General features: G+C 37.7%; 1 protein-coding gene across 1 annotated transcript; it reads left to right on the top strand.

The window, feature by feature from the left end:
- The first annotated feature begins 943 nt into the window (after positions 1-943).
- LOC122989133 (regulator of G-protein signaling 5-like) lies at positions 944-11,027 on the top strand. The gene is made up of 5 exons (XM_044361815.1): positions 944-1,092; positions 2,080-2,193; positions 3,544-3,605; positions 6,425-6,591; positions 8,116-11,027. The coding sequence occupies exons 1-5, from the start codon at positions 1,049-1,051 to the stop codon at positions 8,278-8,280; spliced, it is 552 nt and encodes a 183-aa protein (XP_044217750.1). The 5' UTR covers positions 944-1,048; the 3' UTR covers positions 8,281-11,027.
- The last annotated feature ends 8,754 nt before the right edge of the window (positions 11,028-19,781 follow it).

The raw sequence follows: 19,781 nt of genomic DNA, 5'->3' as shown, positions 1-19,781 counted from the left end.
GTTATGATTACAGTGTAAGACTGCGCTGTGATATAGTGTGAGTCAATCAAACATACAAGAATAGTGAAGCTGTACACTGTCTGCCCAGCTTAACTTTGAAACCAGAAACAGCTGTTCGTGTCAGGTCACCAACCGACAGCCGACGTTGTTTCCTTTGGACCATTAAGGAGATCTTTTGTAAACTTTAAGTAATGTGGTAAAACAGGGTATAAATATTTTTTTTGGTACAGAAAAATATGTCCTTCTCTTTAAGTTCCTGTTTTTTTGCTAGGTGAAGACATTTTAAATTTATAGCTGCTTGTGTTTAGACAACATTTAACATCTGATAAGTTTGGCTTCTTTTGTTTAAGGAAAAAAATGGTACCAATAAATATTGGTCAATGGGCCGCCATAAAAGTAAATTTTACACTGCAATGATATGATATGTATTGAGCCTACGTGTGTAGAGTCGATGGACTATTAATAACCTCTGTGGGAAAACCAGCAGCAAGACATAAAATGATCAACCAAATAAAAAGAAAGAAAAATGCACCAGCATTCATCAAGGCATGTTAATTAAAATTAATTAAAAATCTACAAAAACAAAAGGGTGGATGGATGTGGAGGTTATACACAATGTAATTAATGGCAGTTAACAGCAAATCTTTAGGAAACAAAACTTTATCTCAAAGCACTTTGTAACTGTTTTTAAGGTGCTACATATATAAAGTTATCACCTCAAATCAGTTACTTCATCACAGTCCTTTATTCCTGATTCCATCCTGCACACTGGTCCCTGGTCTATTAGTTAATTGAGTCCTCAAAGCAAACAGCCATTAACCTATGAAAACCCGCCCTTCCTCAGCCGGGCTCCTCAGCTGCCCGGGCTGTAAACATTCCAGTCTGATTGGCTTAGCTGTTGGCCCAGAGCCCAAAGAGCGTCTGTATAAAAACTCCCCATGTGCTGAAAGCCAGAATCAGAAAGCAAAAGGGACTCTGAAACTCACAGCGTGTTATAACAGGAAAAACTGAATTCACTCTTCAGCACTGCGACTGGAAGAGTTGGAAAATGTGTAAGGGATTAGCTGCCTTACCCCAAACCTGCCTGGAAAGGTGAGACTTCATCATTACATTACTTTTGCTGTCATGTCTTAACAGTGTTACTCCTCTGACTCGGTTTAAATCCACAAACCTTTGACTACACTTGAGACTCATACTGATCATGTTGTGTCAGAATAGATTAAAACATAAACTGTGAATCCATGTTGTTGTCATTCTCAGTCTATCGAAGAACTTAAAGGCTTAAAGTTAATCTTTGTGAACCCTTTACTTCCTAAAATGAATTTCTTTCATTTTCTGGAAATCCTTTATTAAACAGACCTCACAGTATGAGCTGAACAACCATATTTTAGTAGTGTTACACCAGTATTTAAGCTTACTTGTATGTTTTTTTTATGCAGATAGAGATAGAGAGTCAGAAAAATGTTAAGGTTAGAGAGGTTTTTAAACCTGCAGAATCAAAAAAAAAAACAATTTCAGGTTGTCAAAGCATAACTATGGGTTATATTGATTAAAAAAATATATATATACAGTAAGTGCAACATTTTTGCATTAATTTATGCTGTTAATGTCTATGGGAGCAACTTCACAAAGTTTAACCAGATTAATGGATATACATGTGACGTTTAATACTGAGAATTTAAAGACTAAACTTGCAGCTAAAACAAAAAAAGTTCCTGTAATTCAAAGTAAAAAAGCTATAAATGCAGTAACAATATTTACATTTTGTTTTGTTTTTGCTTTTTCTGCTATTTTTCCCATCTGTTGACTCCTTAGACACTAAAACATGAAACCTATTTTGTAAAGAATTCACAATGTAGTTTTGAATTTGATTAATCAGCCAACTGACAGGCTCATAAATATCACTTTAGTGTCTTGTATAAATACCAGAGGCATGTCGGTGAGAGGATGATAAATATCATGATGGCTTATATAAACACTATGACTAGATTCTTATCTCTCTCGTGTATGAGATACATAAAATCAAAGACTTCTGTCACACACAAGCCGTCATCTCCACATCTGCTTTCTGTCTCCCAGGGCAAAAGAGATCAAGTCGAAATTGGGAGTTTTGCTGCAAAAGCCGGAAAATGCCATCGATCTCATCATCCCCTACCCGGAGAAGACTGAGAAGAAGCCGGAGAAGCTGCAGAAGTGAGTCATTTCTCTCCCTCAGTCTTAGAGAGTGTTTGTGGAGGAGGGAAACGTTTGCCTGCATGTTAAACTGGCAGCGTAGAGCCTCGAGCAGGTACACAATGTGGAGATTAAAGGGACATTCAACCTCTCCAGACACTGACTGGGTTCAGATGTCAGTGTCAGTAGACGAGGAGATTAAAATGCATGAGATTGGAAAACTACTTTTTGTTACTTATGTAGCAGAAATTGTACAATTTTTGGGGGGGGGTTTTCTGTCAACATCACAAAATCATTCAAACCTAAGCATTTCATGGAAATTGATATAGCATGTTCTTGGGTTGCTAAAATAGAGATGGGTCTTTGTGATTTAGTTTAATAAAAGCAAAATATTTTTCCCTAAAAAGTAACTTTGAGGCAGGTCAGAGCTGCTTCAGTTGAGGCTTGATTTTGTTTGACAGCATTCTGGCAGCGTGTTTGTTTCCTTTAGAGCCATCGAGGCTCAGTTTAGAGAGCATATTCAGTTACTAGACATATTTGTAATTTGCATAAGCCCTTACAACAGTAATTTTGATCTTGAATAATGTGATTGTAAAAACATTTTCTATGAATTTTCAGCATTTGCTTGAGATCATATCAAACAGGCTGAACGATACATGATAGATAACAGTCCTGTCCTTCACTCAGACACCTGTTTGGATGAAAGTACTTCTCGCTGGCCTGTCACTGGTCTTTCCTTCTAATTTTCACACTTGAAAACTCTGCAGCTGCTTTGGAAACTTTCTCTTAAGAGGTGAGAGAAAGGCCATGCAGTTTCAGAATTATGCTTCATTTTCACTACAGCTATAACTTCTCCTTTAAATTGTTCGCACGTCAATATCTGACACATAAAGGACCAGATGCAATCAATTCTCAGTGGATGTTTTCCAGACTGAAATCTTGCAGCAGAACCTGCATGAGATCAAAGGATGCAGTCTGGCAAAGCGAGACTAGGGACATACAGTACATCAAATGTAGGCTATATATAGTGATTAAAGCTAAGTATGAGGCTCACGTGTATGTTCTGTGGTTATTATGTAGAATGCATAATGTTTATTGTGACATATTGTACAATGGTGAACAAGTATGCATTGAATGGCTTTAAATTTTAGTGTATTTTCATCACATCACACTTGTCACATTGTGCTGAAAACATCATTTGCAAACCACAATTTTTTATGCCACCTAAAGAACAGATATAGAAGTTTTTTTTCCCCATAATGTGATATTTTGGTGCACAATACAGAAAGGCTGAGCAAAGTTCTGTACCTGAGATGCTTTTGACTGGTTTTATTGAGGCTTGTTGACTGAATTGAGGTATTTTTTGCGCAGGCCTACTCCTGAGGAAGCTGCTCAGTGGCGTGAGAGTCTGGACCGAGTCCTAAACAACAGCTGTAGGTTTACTTCTCTTACTCCTTCTTACTCTTTTATTCACACTGTCTCTTACACACACAAAAACACAGTTTTTCCCACTAAAGCAACCACTAAATTGATTTATTTTAATTCCCTAGAGGTTTACCCCAACCTCAACCAAAAACTGAGACTTAACACTAAAATTTAGACTTGAGCGAAAGGCTTTTTGTCCCTATATGGACACCATAGTTTAACAGCATTGTTGTCCTCAAAATGTGATCAATATAAGTACAGGCTTAAAGGATGAATTGGATGAACTGCTATCCAGGAGTTGTAGATCTTCAGATTGAATGCATTATCTTGATTGTGTCATGTGACTTAATTTAAAATCAAATACAGTGTTACTGTAGAACAATATGAAAGACTTTACAATCAATTCTTTCCCCACAATGAGAAACCTCCTTGTAAAAAAAAAAAAAAAACTAAAATAATACATGTTTCAGCAACTGTGAATATAGCCTATTATTAAAAAGTCTGCAGTGTCTCTACTTTGTCGCCCTCCTCACAACCAAACAAAGAAAGCACCGTTATTTCACACTGTCCCATGCTGAGGTCGTCATTATGTAACAGCTGGGACTTCAGCTTAACTTAGACCATTCACAAACAGGAAAACTTGCGTCCCCTGAGGTCTGGTGTCTGGCTACTAGACTGTTTGAACAGGCGTATCTAACTTTCCAATATGTCTTTATAGAATTAAAACAAAAATAACTTTATGACCAAAACTTTATGTCAAACCTCATTAAGTTATTTGGCTTTTTAAATTAAAAAACTATGATTTGTGCAACTGAAATATCTTCTTTGTAAATGATCGCATATCTAGGAACCCCTCACACCAGACAAACTTATTTCTTAGAGTGGTGTTAGTTGACCTTTACCACAGATTCACTAACATAAGTTACATTTCATGGATTTTTAGTAAATATCTGATTACAATTAAGATGTTCACAGATCTATTTTGCTGGTGTAAAAAAAAAGGTTGCATAATCATATAATTTGCAGGAAATAATGTTACATTAAGATAGCTTATACTGTATGTGTAGACTGAGAAAAATGTAAGCAATGCATATGAGGAGGAAAACAGGTTTATAACCACCATACACGCCAGAAACCAATCTCTGGCTCTAATGTTTACTTCACAAAGTGCACGGAAAGCCTGAGAGTGATCAAGACTGATGATTAACTCTAATGGTTAATGGTGTTTAGCGGTACGTGTAAACTCTCCTGCTGATACGTCATTTAAGTTTCCCCCTGTGCATCAAAACAGACCTGCGAACAGATGTTACTGACCAGCTGATAGTAAAAAAAAGAACATTTTCTCCATGGAGCTCAGTGGGTGGCAAAAGACCTTTTCTAAGTGGCTCTTTCAGCACAGTCCAGGGCAGAGTGATGTATGTTTCTCCTGTGTTTGCATGTTTGCATGAACATCTGTATGTATCTGCATGTGTGTCGGTCCATGGAGGTTATGTGTGTTATGGTAACATCTCCGGGGAGAAGTCTAAATGGTTCCACCGGCGGTGATTTATTACACGGTTGCCGCGAACTGCTTGGCTGCGGTTATTTATCTACATGAGATTTTACATTAACATTATTCTTTATGGCTTCTCCCTTGTTAATTCCCATGGGATTCTCAGTGAGTTATTACCTCTCAGACATACAGCTACTCCCCCTCCTCCTCCACCACCTCAAAGTTAAAAACTGTATGCATTGTATGTTATGCAATATTAAATGCATAATGTATAACTCAGATAAAAAAGATTGCACATAATCCTATTTTCAAGTGGATGTCTGTGCAGTTTTTAATTAAAGGAACCGTTTTAGCATTTCATTATTAAAAAGATTACACAGCTTATTCACCTGATGAGGGGCAGTAATTTAAACCTACACAGTACAAGAGGCTACACTTTCTGCCGCTTGTTGCCGTGCTGATACATAAACAGCTTGTCATCAGTGCCTGTGCGTGTGTGCTTCTTTTTTAGTGTGCCCTTGTACTGAAGGTCTTTTTTTTGTTTTTTTTTTAAAGAGCTGTAGCTTGATTGCGACTCAGTGCTATTTTGAAGAGAACCAGCCATTTAGATTGCAGATAAAGCCTGAGGCCATAGCAGAATGCTTATCATCTGTAACACATGCTCTGTCAGACAATGGGAGCTTTTTGCAGGCATTGTGTTGAATTACAATGGTCTTTGCTGAAATGAGCTGTTGTTTTATCTAGCCTTTTTTTGGAGCCTTATTTCAGGATAACTTCTATGCTTTTATATTTGTCCAAATAAAGGTTTTGTTTCTATTTTGCACTTTTTAAATGTCTGAGGGGTGATTGTTTTTAATTCTGCTGCCTATTTTCCAGCAACGCCCAAACAGATTTAAAGTGATGGTTTTACATTTAGGGAAATGTGCTTTTGTTTGCTTTCTTGATGAGAGTTAAATGAAAAGATTGATACCGCTATCATGTCTTTTCACTAAATATGAAGCTAGAGTCTGCAGACATTTAGCTTTCCTTAGATGACTGGAAGCAGTGTTTGCTGAATGAGATATAACTGAAACGTAAAAATGACAAGTTGTGTTGCCAATAAGTGTATTTCCCAAAATCTCAAAATATTTCTTTTGATCTGTGTTTAAGAGTTATGGAAATGTTTCCAGGTCTGACTTAGTAGCTTTTACAGAAAAGTGACTTGAGGGCTTTTCAAACCTTGAAACAGCACATAAAACCGCACATTTACATACTGGGGCTATATTCTTATACTATATTCGTTAACATATCTATTTTATCTCTTTTTTTTAACAACCTCCTCTCCCTCTTCATCAGACGGTGTTGCTGCTTTCCGTAGCTTCCTGCAGTCTGAGTTCAGTGATGAGAACATTGAGTTCTGGACAGCCTGCGAGGACTTCAAGAAGACCAAGAACCCCGTGAAGATGAGCATGAAGGCCAAGAAGATCTATGAGGACTTCATCCAGTCTGAGGGACCCAGAGAGGTCAGGGTCTCCTGTGACTCCCCATCCCCTATTTTATCAGTTAAACTCCATATGGGGGAAAAAATAGTCCTTCTACAAGTTAATCACATGTAGTGTGGTTTAAAAGATGTGAAATTAATCAAGCATGGGCTCCCACTTTAATATAAAATCAAAGTCTCACTCTCTAAAGACCAATAACGGATTCAGACCACTGATCTTTAAAACAGTAATTCTCTGCCTCTTTTGGAGGCAATTGACCACTTTACCACACTTGCACGTAGCGAACCAGTCTGTCCACTGAACACACCGAGACCAAACTGATACCAAACTACCAGTAAGACGAAGACAAACACGTCGGCTCCAAAAACTGTCAAAGAATCCGAGCGTTACTGGGGTTACTGAATTTCAAATCATAACCCAAAACAAACCCAAACACTGATGCAGAGATATGGCGTTCCATCATATTTTTAAATCTTCCAAACATGCAAGTTCCAAATAAAATAATCCATGTTCCCACATGTCTGTTGGCGATGCATGAAAGGAGGGACTTTGTCAACAAAAGCTACATCAAGTAGTCTGAATTTTACATTTTACGACTGAACAGCTAAATGTGTACAAATAGTTGGAGAGAAACTAGCTTCCTTTATACTGATTTGCTCCATTTTGCTTCCATCTTTCTTTTTTTTTTAAATCAGTGAACGCATGTGTGGAGCCGAAATAGAGGCGATCTTGATGAGTAAATAGATGAGGTAACAGACAGAGAATGTACCGAGTCTCTGCACGCAGTCAACAGCACAAGCATGAGAAAACACACACACGCACACACACACACATGCTTAATACATTTTCCAAAGTATTTCCATTTTTCTACATTACATAGAAAAATAATAAAACAAGTTTAATGCACTCACATTTGTCTGACAGCTCTGAACTGAGTTAAAATACAACTTGGCATTACAGTATATGCTAACACACATCTAACCTATAAACACACTCAAACACACTAAAACTTGAGCACGTTTCACTGCTAATATTTGTTTAATTTCACATCTATTTTTATTTTTAAGTGTTTTTCCATTGTATACATTTACTTTTACAGAGGATTTGAGTATTTCACCCTTTTTCACCCAGCTCAAATTTTAGAAACTGCATTTACAATCAGTCACTGAGTTGTTTTCAAACCAGTTACAGTTGCTGCTGTAAACATCTGCTGTTTCTGGTAGCTCGTCTTCTCGGAAGTTTCCTCTGGCATTCGTGCGAGACTTGATGTGGTTTATGTTTACATTTGATTTTAAATAAACATGAAAACTGGGCAGCTGAAATAAGCAGTGACAAATTAAATAGTACAATGCATGATGTATCTCATCTTATCTTGCCTAAAATGGAATAATTGAATTATGATGTTGGGGGATTATCATCTTTCTCTTCCCATCCCTAGTAGCAGTATTTTTATCTACTATCTTCATTTCCCCATTTGTCTTTACTGTCTTCTGTGTGATGATGTTAGTTGTTTCTAACAGTACTCCCTGACTTCCTCAACCACAGGTAAACATTGACCACTTCACCAAGGATGTGACCCTGAGAAATCTGGTGGATCTGTCCCCTGCGACCTTCGACCTGGCCCAGAAGAGGATCTTCGCCCTGATGGAGAAAGACTCCTTCGGTCGCTTCCTGCGTTCTGAGCAGTACCAGGAGCTCCTGGTCAACTAAACTGGAGCAGGAGTCTGAGGAGCTGTGGGTGGGGGTGGGGGTGGGTGGGGAGGTTTCAAACAGCAGTTAGTCAACATGAAAATATTAAGAGACAATCTATAATTTTTTTTAGCATTTGAATATTTGCTAATAAATAAATAAATAAATAAATATCATTTGTGTGTATGGCAGCTCGAGAACCGATTTTATTTTTTATAAAAGATACAAAACATCCGAGGGTAAGAAAATTATGTTTTGAAATGTAACTAAAGGGAAAGACTGCCTTTGAAACAGCCCCGCCTTCCCCACCCAATGCACAAACATATTCTTGAACTTCTACCCTATAGTGAGGTCCTTCCATTGACAGCAATGATTCCCTATCTTCTGAACGAAATAAGGGCTGCCCACAATTTACTCATTTACTCAAAATTGCCCCCAGTAAGGTTCTCCTAAAGGTAGAAGTACATGACTACACACATACATCATCAGACAGAGTCAGGATTAACATAAAAAAAAACTGTTTTCATGAAAAACAGATGAACAGATGATGAAATTAGGACAATTTTTGAATGCATATGAAAATACTCTTTTAAATTATCCCAGAAAAATAATACCTGACTTACACTATTGTGTCAAGGTGCTGTTGTAGCTTTTCCGTAGCTGTCTACATATGAATCAATATAAGTACTTTTGGAGTAAGCTTGATCCTGTTGACTGCCATACACACCAGCACAGCTGCAATCACATTTACATTCTGTTGTGTTCACTCTCTGACACAGAGCAGAGACGATGCCATGAAAGAGAAGGTTTACACTGAAAACGGCTTCATTAGGTAAGAAGAAGGTTGGTAGTCTTTCCGTGACCTACTCCTTAAGTCTTCAACTATCAACAGACACTACTTGGTCTGGAAAAGCAGACCAAGTAGACCAGTTGCAATTTTGCAGTATCTGTACAGCTTACCTAGCTCCTACAGAAGCCAAGCCTTTCACATAACCACAGCATGGAGAAACAACAGACAGCCTTACTGTATGCACCACTACATTTTGACGCAGAAGCAAAAATTAGCCTTGAGGCTAAAAATTGATGGAGTTGGTGGATTCTTTTCATTGGAAAAGGCAACTTCTATGAGGGGTCACATTGTAAAAAAAAAAAGAAAAAAATGCAATCCAAAAATTGCCCAACTCAAAAATAAAACTGTATAAATAGTATTTTGAAATAGCATGAAACACATTGGCTTTGCTCCAAAAAAGATCGTAAAGTCCTGTATTTGTGGTTTTTCCCAAGAAGACTCACAAGATAATAATGCCATTTCCACTGCCTGGAAACAATATGAGCTAATATTTTCTGTCTACGGGAGAAAACTGATGATGAATTCCCTAAGATCATAAATAGTAACTGCCTAATTTCCAGCAAGGACCAAGTATTTTGTCATTGTAATAAAAAAAGGTATAGTGGAGCCTCTACTAGTATCAATGCATGATGATCACATAACTCTTTTTTTTTGTCTCTTCCACTCTCTCACACTCACAAATACACAAAGACACTGAGTTTGGATTTTCACCAACCCCCCCCCCCCCCCCCCCTTTTTTTTTTTTTTCAGTTGCGATGCATCCTGTGAGAGCCATCCTTGAGAACAGTGCTGGTTAGTTGGCTCAGTGGTCGAGCTCCTTGGCTACCACTAAACTGCAAGTTGCTAAGATGGGAAAATCAAGTAGGAGGGAATCTCAGAAAAAGAAATGAACAGAGCAGTGTTATTTTTTACAAAGAAAAAGTATTTTTCCCATGTGTCATTACTGAAGTTGTCGGGTCACTAAAAAGGTCCGGACCTGGTTTTAGTGCTAATATACCAGTAAAAACAAACAAACATGGGAAACAGAACTTGCAGGTTTGCAGCAGTAGTAGACTGCTAATACTGGTTATGGAGAATAATCTTAGTATGGTCTGTGAAGCCATAGAGCACATCATATTTAAAAAATCAAAAGTTTAAAGTCATTATACACAATTTGAGGAAATGGGGTCACTGCAGTCGGAACTAACTGTAGTTTATGTTAACGTTGACCGTAACGCAAAAACATAATAGTCATGCTCAATGTTATATGTACTTTCTGTGTTATTTTCCAGGTTAACACCTTACACTTTCACAAGTTATTCACTATTACAAACTGTAACACCACTGGTATTCACCTATTTTACACTCAGATAAGACATAGATGGATATGATGGTGGATTCGGTGTTGGTGTGCAATGTTTAAGTGTCTTAAATATACACAGTTAGTTGAATGTAGCAATCATAAAGTGTGATTATACTTACTTTTTAATGTTTTTTTTCTATTTAACAAAAGCATATGTCATAACCAACACAAGAACATTATTATTATCTAGATATTCAGCATTTTATAAGTCCTTATTGTTCCCATGATTGCAAATAATCCACAAACTGAGAGTAGAGTGCAGATCAGGGGATAAGGAGTACATATTTTTTCAACTTATTAATTGAATTTATTCCTAAAAAAAAAAAAAAGGACAATTTGGCAAAGACAAAACCAACACATCTCAAATATATATGAAAGTGTAATTTTAAACAGCATTGACCAGGGTTTACTATGGCACGGATTGGCCAGTCTGATGTCATAAAAGTGTCACGTAAGTCGACAATCAACATCACAATAAAATCAATAAGGGCTTTAACAGTGCTGAGTATGCATAATCTGATGTAGCCTTGCATGTACGTTTTGGAGTCGACCACATAAAAATATATATGCATACAATTCCTGAAGATGTATTTATTTTTACGTGTAAAGATCTACTATTTACAAACAATTGTGTCTAAGTTATTCATAAATACAACAGTGGAATCCAAGATTCATTGAATGGAGAGCTGGCAAGGACTCTTCCCGAAGTCTTATTACTGTTATAAAAGAGGAAACATCTTACTTTCAATTGTCACTTTGTTTTTCTTCATTGGATGCCTATTTATAATGTGTCTGCACAGAGTAAACCCCATGAATGAGTCTTTAAAACTGCAGCAAATGGAAAACTACTCAAAAAAATTGCGTATGTGTATCATAATTACCAGTTTCTGTTCATGTCAACATCAAAGTAATGATTAGGACTGTGAAACTCAGATTTTTATGAAACCTCGTGGTCAAACATGGATGCCTCATGTTAGTCAAAGTCTGTCATTCAATTTATTTAAGCCCACATATACAGACGGGTGACAAATCAAAGGAAAAACTAGTACAAGCCTGAATGCTTGACCCCTACAGTGAGGAGATCCGGTGGCTCTGTTATGCTGTGGGAGTCATTTTGCTGGCATGGTTCGGGTCCACTTGTCCCCGTAGAGGGAAGGGTCACTGCAAATCAATACAAAGTTGTTCTGAGTCATCGCCTTTATCCTATGATGAAACATTTCTATCCTGATGGGAATGTTCTCCTCCAGGATGACAATACCCCAACTCATAGGTTCACTAGGGGTCACTGAATGGTTTGATGGTGTTCCTCAGCTGTGGAATTGATTCTACAAGTCTCTGAACTCTTCTGAAGGCATGAACACCATTGTTCAAAAACATATTCATTTGGTGTTTTGATGATGGTGGTGGAGAGCGCTGTCTAACATGTCGGTCCGGAATCTCCCATATGTGTTCAATTGGATTGAGATCTTCAGTATATATTACATATATCCATTCAGATCCCCTCACTGTAGGGGTCATTCAGGCCTATGCTGGTTTTTCCTTTAATTTGTCACCCATCTGTATATATAATGCCATTTCATCAATCCTCACACAACCAACTCTGTAATCATACAACCATCCTGAGTTGTCCGATGACATTAACACTCATAAATGGATAACATGTTCCCCAACTTGTCCATTCCCTACTTACACTGATTTTAAATTGATTATTTTAACCATGGAATATATCCAGAAGTTTTTAACACGCAAAGCAAGAAACAAAAGAAAAGAACATATGATCCTTTTTACGTTTCTCCCTCATTTTCTTTGTTCTGCCCAGTGACTGCAGTCCTTGTCACCGCTAACTCTATGCTGCGTCCTTCTTCCTAGAAATTACGTTAATATACGACTAAATTGCAACAGCATATACATTTTGCTAGAAATACAGTGCTGGCTGAATTAACATAATCTCAACATAATGAGAAAATGTTAATGTATTCGGCAAGTTGCAAAAATCGTATCAAAAAGTTGATACTGAATGTATAAACCAGACAGCGCTTGGTTAAAGTTACAGAAAGGTCCGTTGTTTTGGTTCAACACAGAAAAAAAGCAGAACATGTTTATTAGCATTTAAACAAAATGATGATCTTTAACTAACCTTAACCAAAGTGCTTTTGTTGTCTAAACCTGACAACACACAGGACTCAGGGTATGAACCTGCTCTCTGATATCAGAGTCCTGCGCTCGTACGCCCACCATCCACCCCGACTTCCTCCTTTCAACTTCAGAGCGATATATAAACGTGACGCTACATTCATTCGAAAAAATGTTGCCTGTGAACATGATCCAGGCGCTGGTTATGTTTATGTTTATTTTGAACATATAGCAAATACTAATAAACAAAAACAAAACATGAATAACAAACAAAATGAACATTAAACATATACTGCAAACTCTCAATAAACAAATTCTCATAAATAAACATAAATAAATATTACATGTCCGAAAAGGAGTGGGAAGAAGTATACATGGTCCTACCCTTCTCCAATACATTTGCCAATGCAACGTAATTTTTAACAATTTAGTTATATATAACTAAATATAATTTCTAGGAAACAAGCCTGGTCCAGCTGGGTCTTTATGCAGCCAGAATGAGGCTCCTGCAAGGGTGTAATGTGCAGAAGGCTCACATTATCCTCCTCAGATTTAACCGTATCCATGCAGGCAGTACAACCGACTAGTAGGAGTTACTAGTGGAGCAACAAGGAGATGATCCCTCACTGCCTTCCCACCAATCAAGGCTTATCCACATATCTTCTACCAAATCTGGTGAAGAATCTGTTAAGCGCTTTCGTTTCTAACAAACAGAAACAGACTCTGACTGGACTCCCAAAGGAAAATGTCTTTCATAGATATGTTCCTTCCCTTTTTTAATTCCTCCTCGGAGTAAATTAATTGTTTGAAAAGAACAAAGCAGCTTGTGAGGGGTGCACCAATGAGAATGTCAGCGATGAGTGAAAAACAGAGCGGAAACAGATGCGGCAGAGAGGCTGGCTGCCAACACAAACACTGTCAGAGGCTTGCATGGACGCATCCGTTACCACCGCAGTTCCTAGAAATAGATGGAAAAGTTCAGATGCCTTTGGTCCCCAAAGGAGGTTAGTGACATTTCTGACAAATGTTTTGTTGAGTTTAACTTGCTGCTTTTACGTGTATGCTACATTGTCACATTAGCAGCAGTCTCATAGTATCTTCTAGGCTGAGAAAACTGAGCAGATAGATATTTAGCATCACGGGTCTGACCTTTCTAAATATATCATCCTAAAAGGTTTCCTAAAACAGGAAAAGTCCTTTTAAATGCTGCCACTATTAAAAACCATGACAAATGGAGACTTAAGCGGATTAAACCCCCAGTAACAAGATACCATTACTAAGAGTCTAGGATTCTGGATATGATCCCCAACAGTTTACTTAAGGACAATGCAAGTTTCCTTTTTTCCTGAACTTCACCTGATACATGACCTAATTTCCCTCTAAATGTGCCAAAAGAAGAATTTCACTTTGACAGCACAGTGTGATAAGGTTTAAAAAAAAAAACTGATTTAATCTCTTCTGCTCAGCCAACAGTAATGATAATCCCTCTAAGCACAAGCAGACCTGTAGACATTCCCATCTGTTTCCTGAAGCACAGTGGTCAGACTTGAGATAGGAAACCACACACATGTTCTATATTAAAACATGTGTAATATGGTAATCTCTTCTTGGCGTTCAGTTTTAAATTATGAGGAAGACATCTACATTGAAAGTTACAGACATGTTGCCATCAGGACTTGGTAGATTTTTACTCCCCAGAGTCTAAAATAGTCTGTATTGATGGATTATGACCATAAAACTATACAGTGCTGTTTATGTTTACTCAAGTGTCATTAAAAAGGCAAAGGGCGTGGGTGCTGCTGGATCGGTGAGCACACAGGAAGCAGATTGCTCACTTAGTTCCATATTAAAGAAGACAATGCTCTACAAGTCATTGACAATGTTGCTGCGAAGGGTTCTCATGGCCCCAGGGGGGTATTTTTTTACAGTTTTGAGAAAAAGAATGATCTGTTTTCATGTGTAAGAAAATAATAGAACATTTTCCCAGTGATATCTGCGGCTGGCTGTGAGATTCACGCTAACAACGCTACACCCACAGGGTTTCTATCCGCAGTCTGCCCCCAAGTTGGTCAGAGTCTGAGCATTTTGTGCTGTCAACATAACTGGCAACACATGAATGGCTTCAGAGTGAAGTTGAGTGATTAGGGCAACATCAGTGCTCCAAAAGCTGCCAGTTGTTTCGACATCAGATTAAGCTTGATGGGTTTAAATGGTGAACACTGTTGCTAGGGAGCCTGACAACAAAGATGGACTTGACTTGTTTCTATTTTAATAATGTTTTTAAAAAAAAAAAAAAAAAAAAGGTTCAGAAAGGAGAAAGGGGTAAACAAAAAATATCTGATAATATAAATTTAAAATTCAACTTGTGAACTCTGCCAGTCCAAAAGGTATCTAGTGTGAAACTACATTTTAATCTGATCTAGCAGCAAGTTTTTACAGGAAGTTTTCTACTGAAGAAATCTTAAGTAAGTGATGCATCTTAACCCTGTAAAGCCCAAATATAGAAGAAAATAGCAAAATAGCAATAGCAAAAAAAGTTTTTCACCTTTCAGATGTTGTTGTAGGAGGCCTCTGATGCAGAAATTAAAGGGTTTTTGAATTTTTTCTAAATAATATCAATGCAAATTAATCCTAATTCATTTACACATTCCACTAAATTCACACAATATAATCTGACTAGCCTATTATGCTCTCTACTTATCATACCTAAAGGAGTACTTCCACCCCCCCCAGAACATTTACATCCCCACATCAGGACCATTCACACCTGTCCCTGAACAATGCAACAATCATCCCCCAAAACATTTAGAACAGTCAGAACCTGTTTCTAACTAATGTAACAGGCAACTATTTGAGCAAACAAACAAAAAGCCCAGGATCAGTTAAATCTATTTTTTTAATTGATAAGATACAGTTTCTGGTACAGATTGAGCTTCAAATACTGCAACCAGAAACAGTTTATTCATTTGTTCAATTCTTGTATAAACTCAAAATTTTAACAGAGAAAACCAATTTAGAACCTAGTTATAGTGAATCATCAAAGAAATTATATGTCTATTAGTATTTTTTCCATATGTGAACATGTGAGAAGTGCAGTGTCCCCATGTCATGTGTGTGCACATGCTATTTTGACTACCACTCTAACCCGGCGTTGTAGAAGTACAACATAGACATAACAAGCTCAAAATCAAGTTTGATGAATGTATTCCACAATAACTAAGTATCTACATGTTCTAGACATTGTAATTGTCACAAAAAAAAAATATTCAAGGCATGTTACTTACTTATTTCTTGACAAATCCGGTCCAATAAAACAAGAAGATGAGCTTGACAGAAAGTTTTCAGGTAGTGTGAGTTCATGGCCAGATTGCCAGACCTATAAATACATTTACTATCCAATAGCATTGCAAGGATAAACAATAGGACCCATTGACTATGTAAATGTGGTCTTTAAAAAAAAACATTTACAGATTTCTTTTTAAGAGAGCTAAAAGTGATTGTTGTAATATTGCAACAGTGGGCTTTACAGGGTTAAATGATGGGTAGAATAGTGTACAAACCAATTCAAGTCAGTTTTTATTCATATCGCCCAATATCACAAATTTGATTAAGGAATCCTTCTGAGCCCAACAAGAGCAAATATTTGAAACCGTCATCAAGCTTCCTGTAATGGGGAGAGCTTGGGATGCGGCAACATGTGCGTAAGCAGGATGCTTCTCATTTGTCTTATTTCAGTTCTCAAACTCCTCACTCCTCGAGTCACCCAGAAGTCAATGAGCGATGTCTCCATTTGCTTATATTTGCTCGGAGGAGCGAAGAAGAATCCGTTAGGAGGCTCACATGCTGACACAGACCGTTATTGGAAATCTTTTACTGATTGGATGCTGCAGCTGCTATCAGACTGCTGACACATCACTGTTTACTGCCGGAACAGATAACAGAATCACTCCCAAGTTTATTTTATTTGTGATTTTGACCTGATTCAATATTTGGTTAAAATGAGTGGTTCCATGGTAACTGTGATAAAAGGAAGCGAAAAACAACTTTCATCATAGATCAGAAAGTCTTTTCATAGTTGGTCATTTTCATACTTTTACATGTATAAATATCAGTTTCTATGAGGTTGAAAATCATTGTGCGTCTGGTAGAATTAATATTTTGAAATGAGATATATTTACATAATTTCCACTTTCCCAATAAACATATAAGTTTATATAAGTAAGGTACTAAATTATGAGACATGCAAACTCCAAAGATATCAAATGATGCTAAAGAGCTGTTTACACCTTTAGACTGACAGCTGATCCAGCTGTTCACTTCAGATGATGCCTGAGAGGAAAGGACATCTCATTTCCTCTTTCCTCACGTCTTTTCCTTGCGTCTCTCCCTCTTATCGTACCAGCATGAGACCAAAAGGTGCATCTCAGTTCCCTTATTTGATTGTTCAATTGAAGCGCTTTCTGCTCCACGAAGCAAGGATTGAGGAGGGATCTCTGAGGAGCCATGAGTGAGGATACAAGAGAGCAGCCTTCACGGAAGTCTTTTACGGGCTGACATGCTCCCTTATTGGATATCAGTTATCGATTGGATGCTGCGGCTGATCGGACTGATCTGATACATCACATCGTAACTGAGTGGAGACAGATTGCAGATTAAAGTCAAGTGTGTCACTCCCAAGTTTTATATTTTATTTGTCTGTTAATTGTAGGTCTGATCAACAAAAGGAACCATAAACAACTTTCTTCATTTATTAGAAAGTGTTTTCATTGGAGGAAATGACATGAGTGAGTTAAGTGAGGAGACAATTAGACAAATGAGAAGCATCCACAGTTTCACCTGGTCTTCTGAGAGCACTATGCAAAACAAAAAAAACAGTTTTATGATGTCAGGCAGAGGGAAGACGGGACGTTTTCCTCAAATTTTTGAGATAATGATAGATTGAAAATCACAAAATGAAATTGGAAATGAAACAAACTGCACCTGTGCATTAGATTTTGAGTAAAAACAATCATTTTCACAGCTGGACCATCCAACATGGGGAGAAACGCACGGTACAATGAACCAAGCTGCACAACAGCAGAAGACTGGTGCTGAGGAAATCATCAGATCTCCACTTCCTAAAAAATACAACAGCTGGATCTCCACAGTGCACCTGCATGTTTCTGCAAGTAGCAGCCTGGACAGACTGGTGAACGCAGTAGAGAAGTAGTCCACTCCGGCACTGACGACAACATGGTCTCTGCACCTGAGTCTGCATCCACAGTTCCTCCCACCAGTCTCTGTGTGCCAATTTGTGTGGAGGAATCACATACAAAAACAGATTTTCACAAGACTATTTATGTGGTAAAAATGTCCCGTTCAATACATCGCAAGTTTGAAAGGCCAGGTTTTGGGTCACATTATATTGTATCACAAATGATGCAACAGAATTTATCATCTTTCTAACCTGCAAAGGAAGGTGATGCAATCCCAAACACTGTGTGATGACCAGCTCATAAACCATAGCAAATAATGGGAGAGACACAAGGGAATATTATTCAATTAACCATTTTAGACAGATAATCACTGACATCCTTACCGTTTCCAATTGACCTAAATTTGTGTGTCTGTGTGGAGGGTTCACCATATTAATACATACCAGATGGCGGAAAGTAGAATTGAACTCAAAACCCTTCCGACAATGAGCCAGCACTGTGTTGACCGACATATGATGTTCTGCTACCACAAAACATAAGCTTGTGCTGGAGAATGAGGGAGACATCATAAAAATTCAATTTCAATTTATGTATTTTTTGTTTTTGTTTGTTTTGTTTTTGGCCGGGCAGTAGTATCCATGGTGACAGTTCCTGTTTACAATGGAGAGTGTATCCCACAGTGTACCTGTTTATTCCTACCCGACACTTTAAAACGGAGTGCACTCTACAGCTGTTAATCTGACCAAATGTACTGCTGAGTGATACTCTGGTGAACTGCCCACCAGCTACACTCTGTTTGTCTGGCTGCCCTTCACACATGCTCCTTATCTGCTAATTATCTCCTAACCTGCCGCCTGCCTGCCTAACCAGCTGCACCTTGTTGTATAATCAGGCTTCCTGTGTGTTTAACATTCACTCAACACGCTGTCAGATCCTCTAAAGTGCTTTAATTTTGGAGTGGTCTTTAGTTAGGTTTCCATACAAACGTAGCACAAAGTTTAAACACATTTCTGGAAAAACCTGCAAAAGAAAACACATTTATGCGTCATTAAATAAAACAAAAGAGCATCAGTTAAACCTCAAATGATGGAAAGTGAAGTGGACATATCATGCTTTGTTATTTTCGGTCGTGTACATGTTAGGTTGTGTCACAGATTGTTTCTACAGTAGCCCAGAACAGACAAACCAAATTCTGGGCTTTTTGTGTTTAGAAGGGGAGGGGGTGGGGGTATTCAGTTTGTTTCAATATGTAACCTCACCACTAGATGCAACTAAATCCTACAAACTACACCTTTAAAGAGGCAGGAGCTAAAACGGCCTGTTTCAGACAGAGGCTGAACTGAGGGGCTGCATAAAGAGCAAGTATTAGATTAATAAGGAGGTTTTTTTAACTATAAATCATGCAAAGATATATAAGATGTTTCTAGTGCACTTCAATGCACTTCGTCACATTTTGTTTTTATCAATACACCCACTTTTTTGCATTATTTCTACTTTTCATATTGTTTGGTTTTTGCCACTCAAATTTAAAATACACATCAAAACAAGAGGATGCAAATGCACTTTTGAGTGTCAAACACTCCCTTGAAAATAGACTGTAAAATGTTTCATAGTTTTTTCTTAATGGAGAAAATGCTGGTCATTGTCCACTAAATTGAACAGCCCATTATTATTTGAGATAGCACAGATTATGTAATCTGAGCGTTATCGATCGCCTTAGCCCTTTGCTCTTTAACACAATTGCAAAGTCAAAATATGACTAAATCAGCAAATAATTAAAGACAGAGGAAGAGTAAGGCATATGACATAATAAGGTTACCTAACAAATGAGTTGAAGCCTGAGGCTTTAGGTTATTTAAGGAACAGCAGCACAATTTTTCATTAGTCAGAACCAGGGTTTTTATCTCTTGGCATATATTTCTGTTTCACCTCAATAATGCAGGTTATTTATTTCTTTGTTTCAAATAGGGAAAGAAAACTGTAAAAATGAGTATTCACTGCC

This window comes from Thunnus albacares, chromosome 9, assembly GCF_914725855.1.
Source record: "Thunnus albacares chromosome 9, fThuAlb1.1, whole genome shotgun sequence".
In the NCBI taxonomy this organism is placed as follows: domain Eukaryota; kingdom Metazoa; phylum Chordata; class Actinopteri; order Scombriformes; family Scombridae; genus Thunnus; species Thunnus albacares.
Note: the sequence above shows the minus strand (reverse complement) of the source record. Positions and strands in the feature narration are given on the sequence as shown.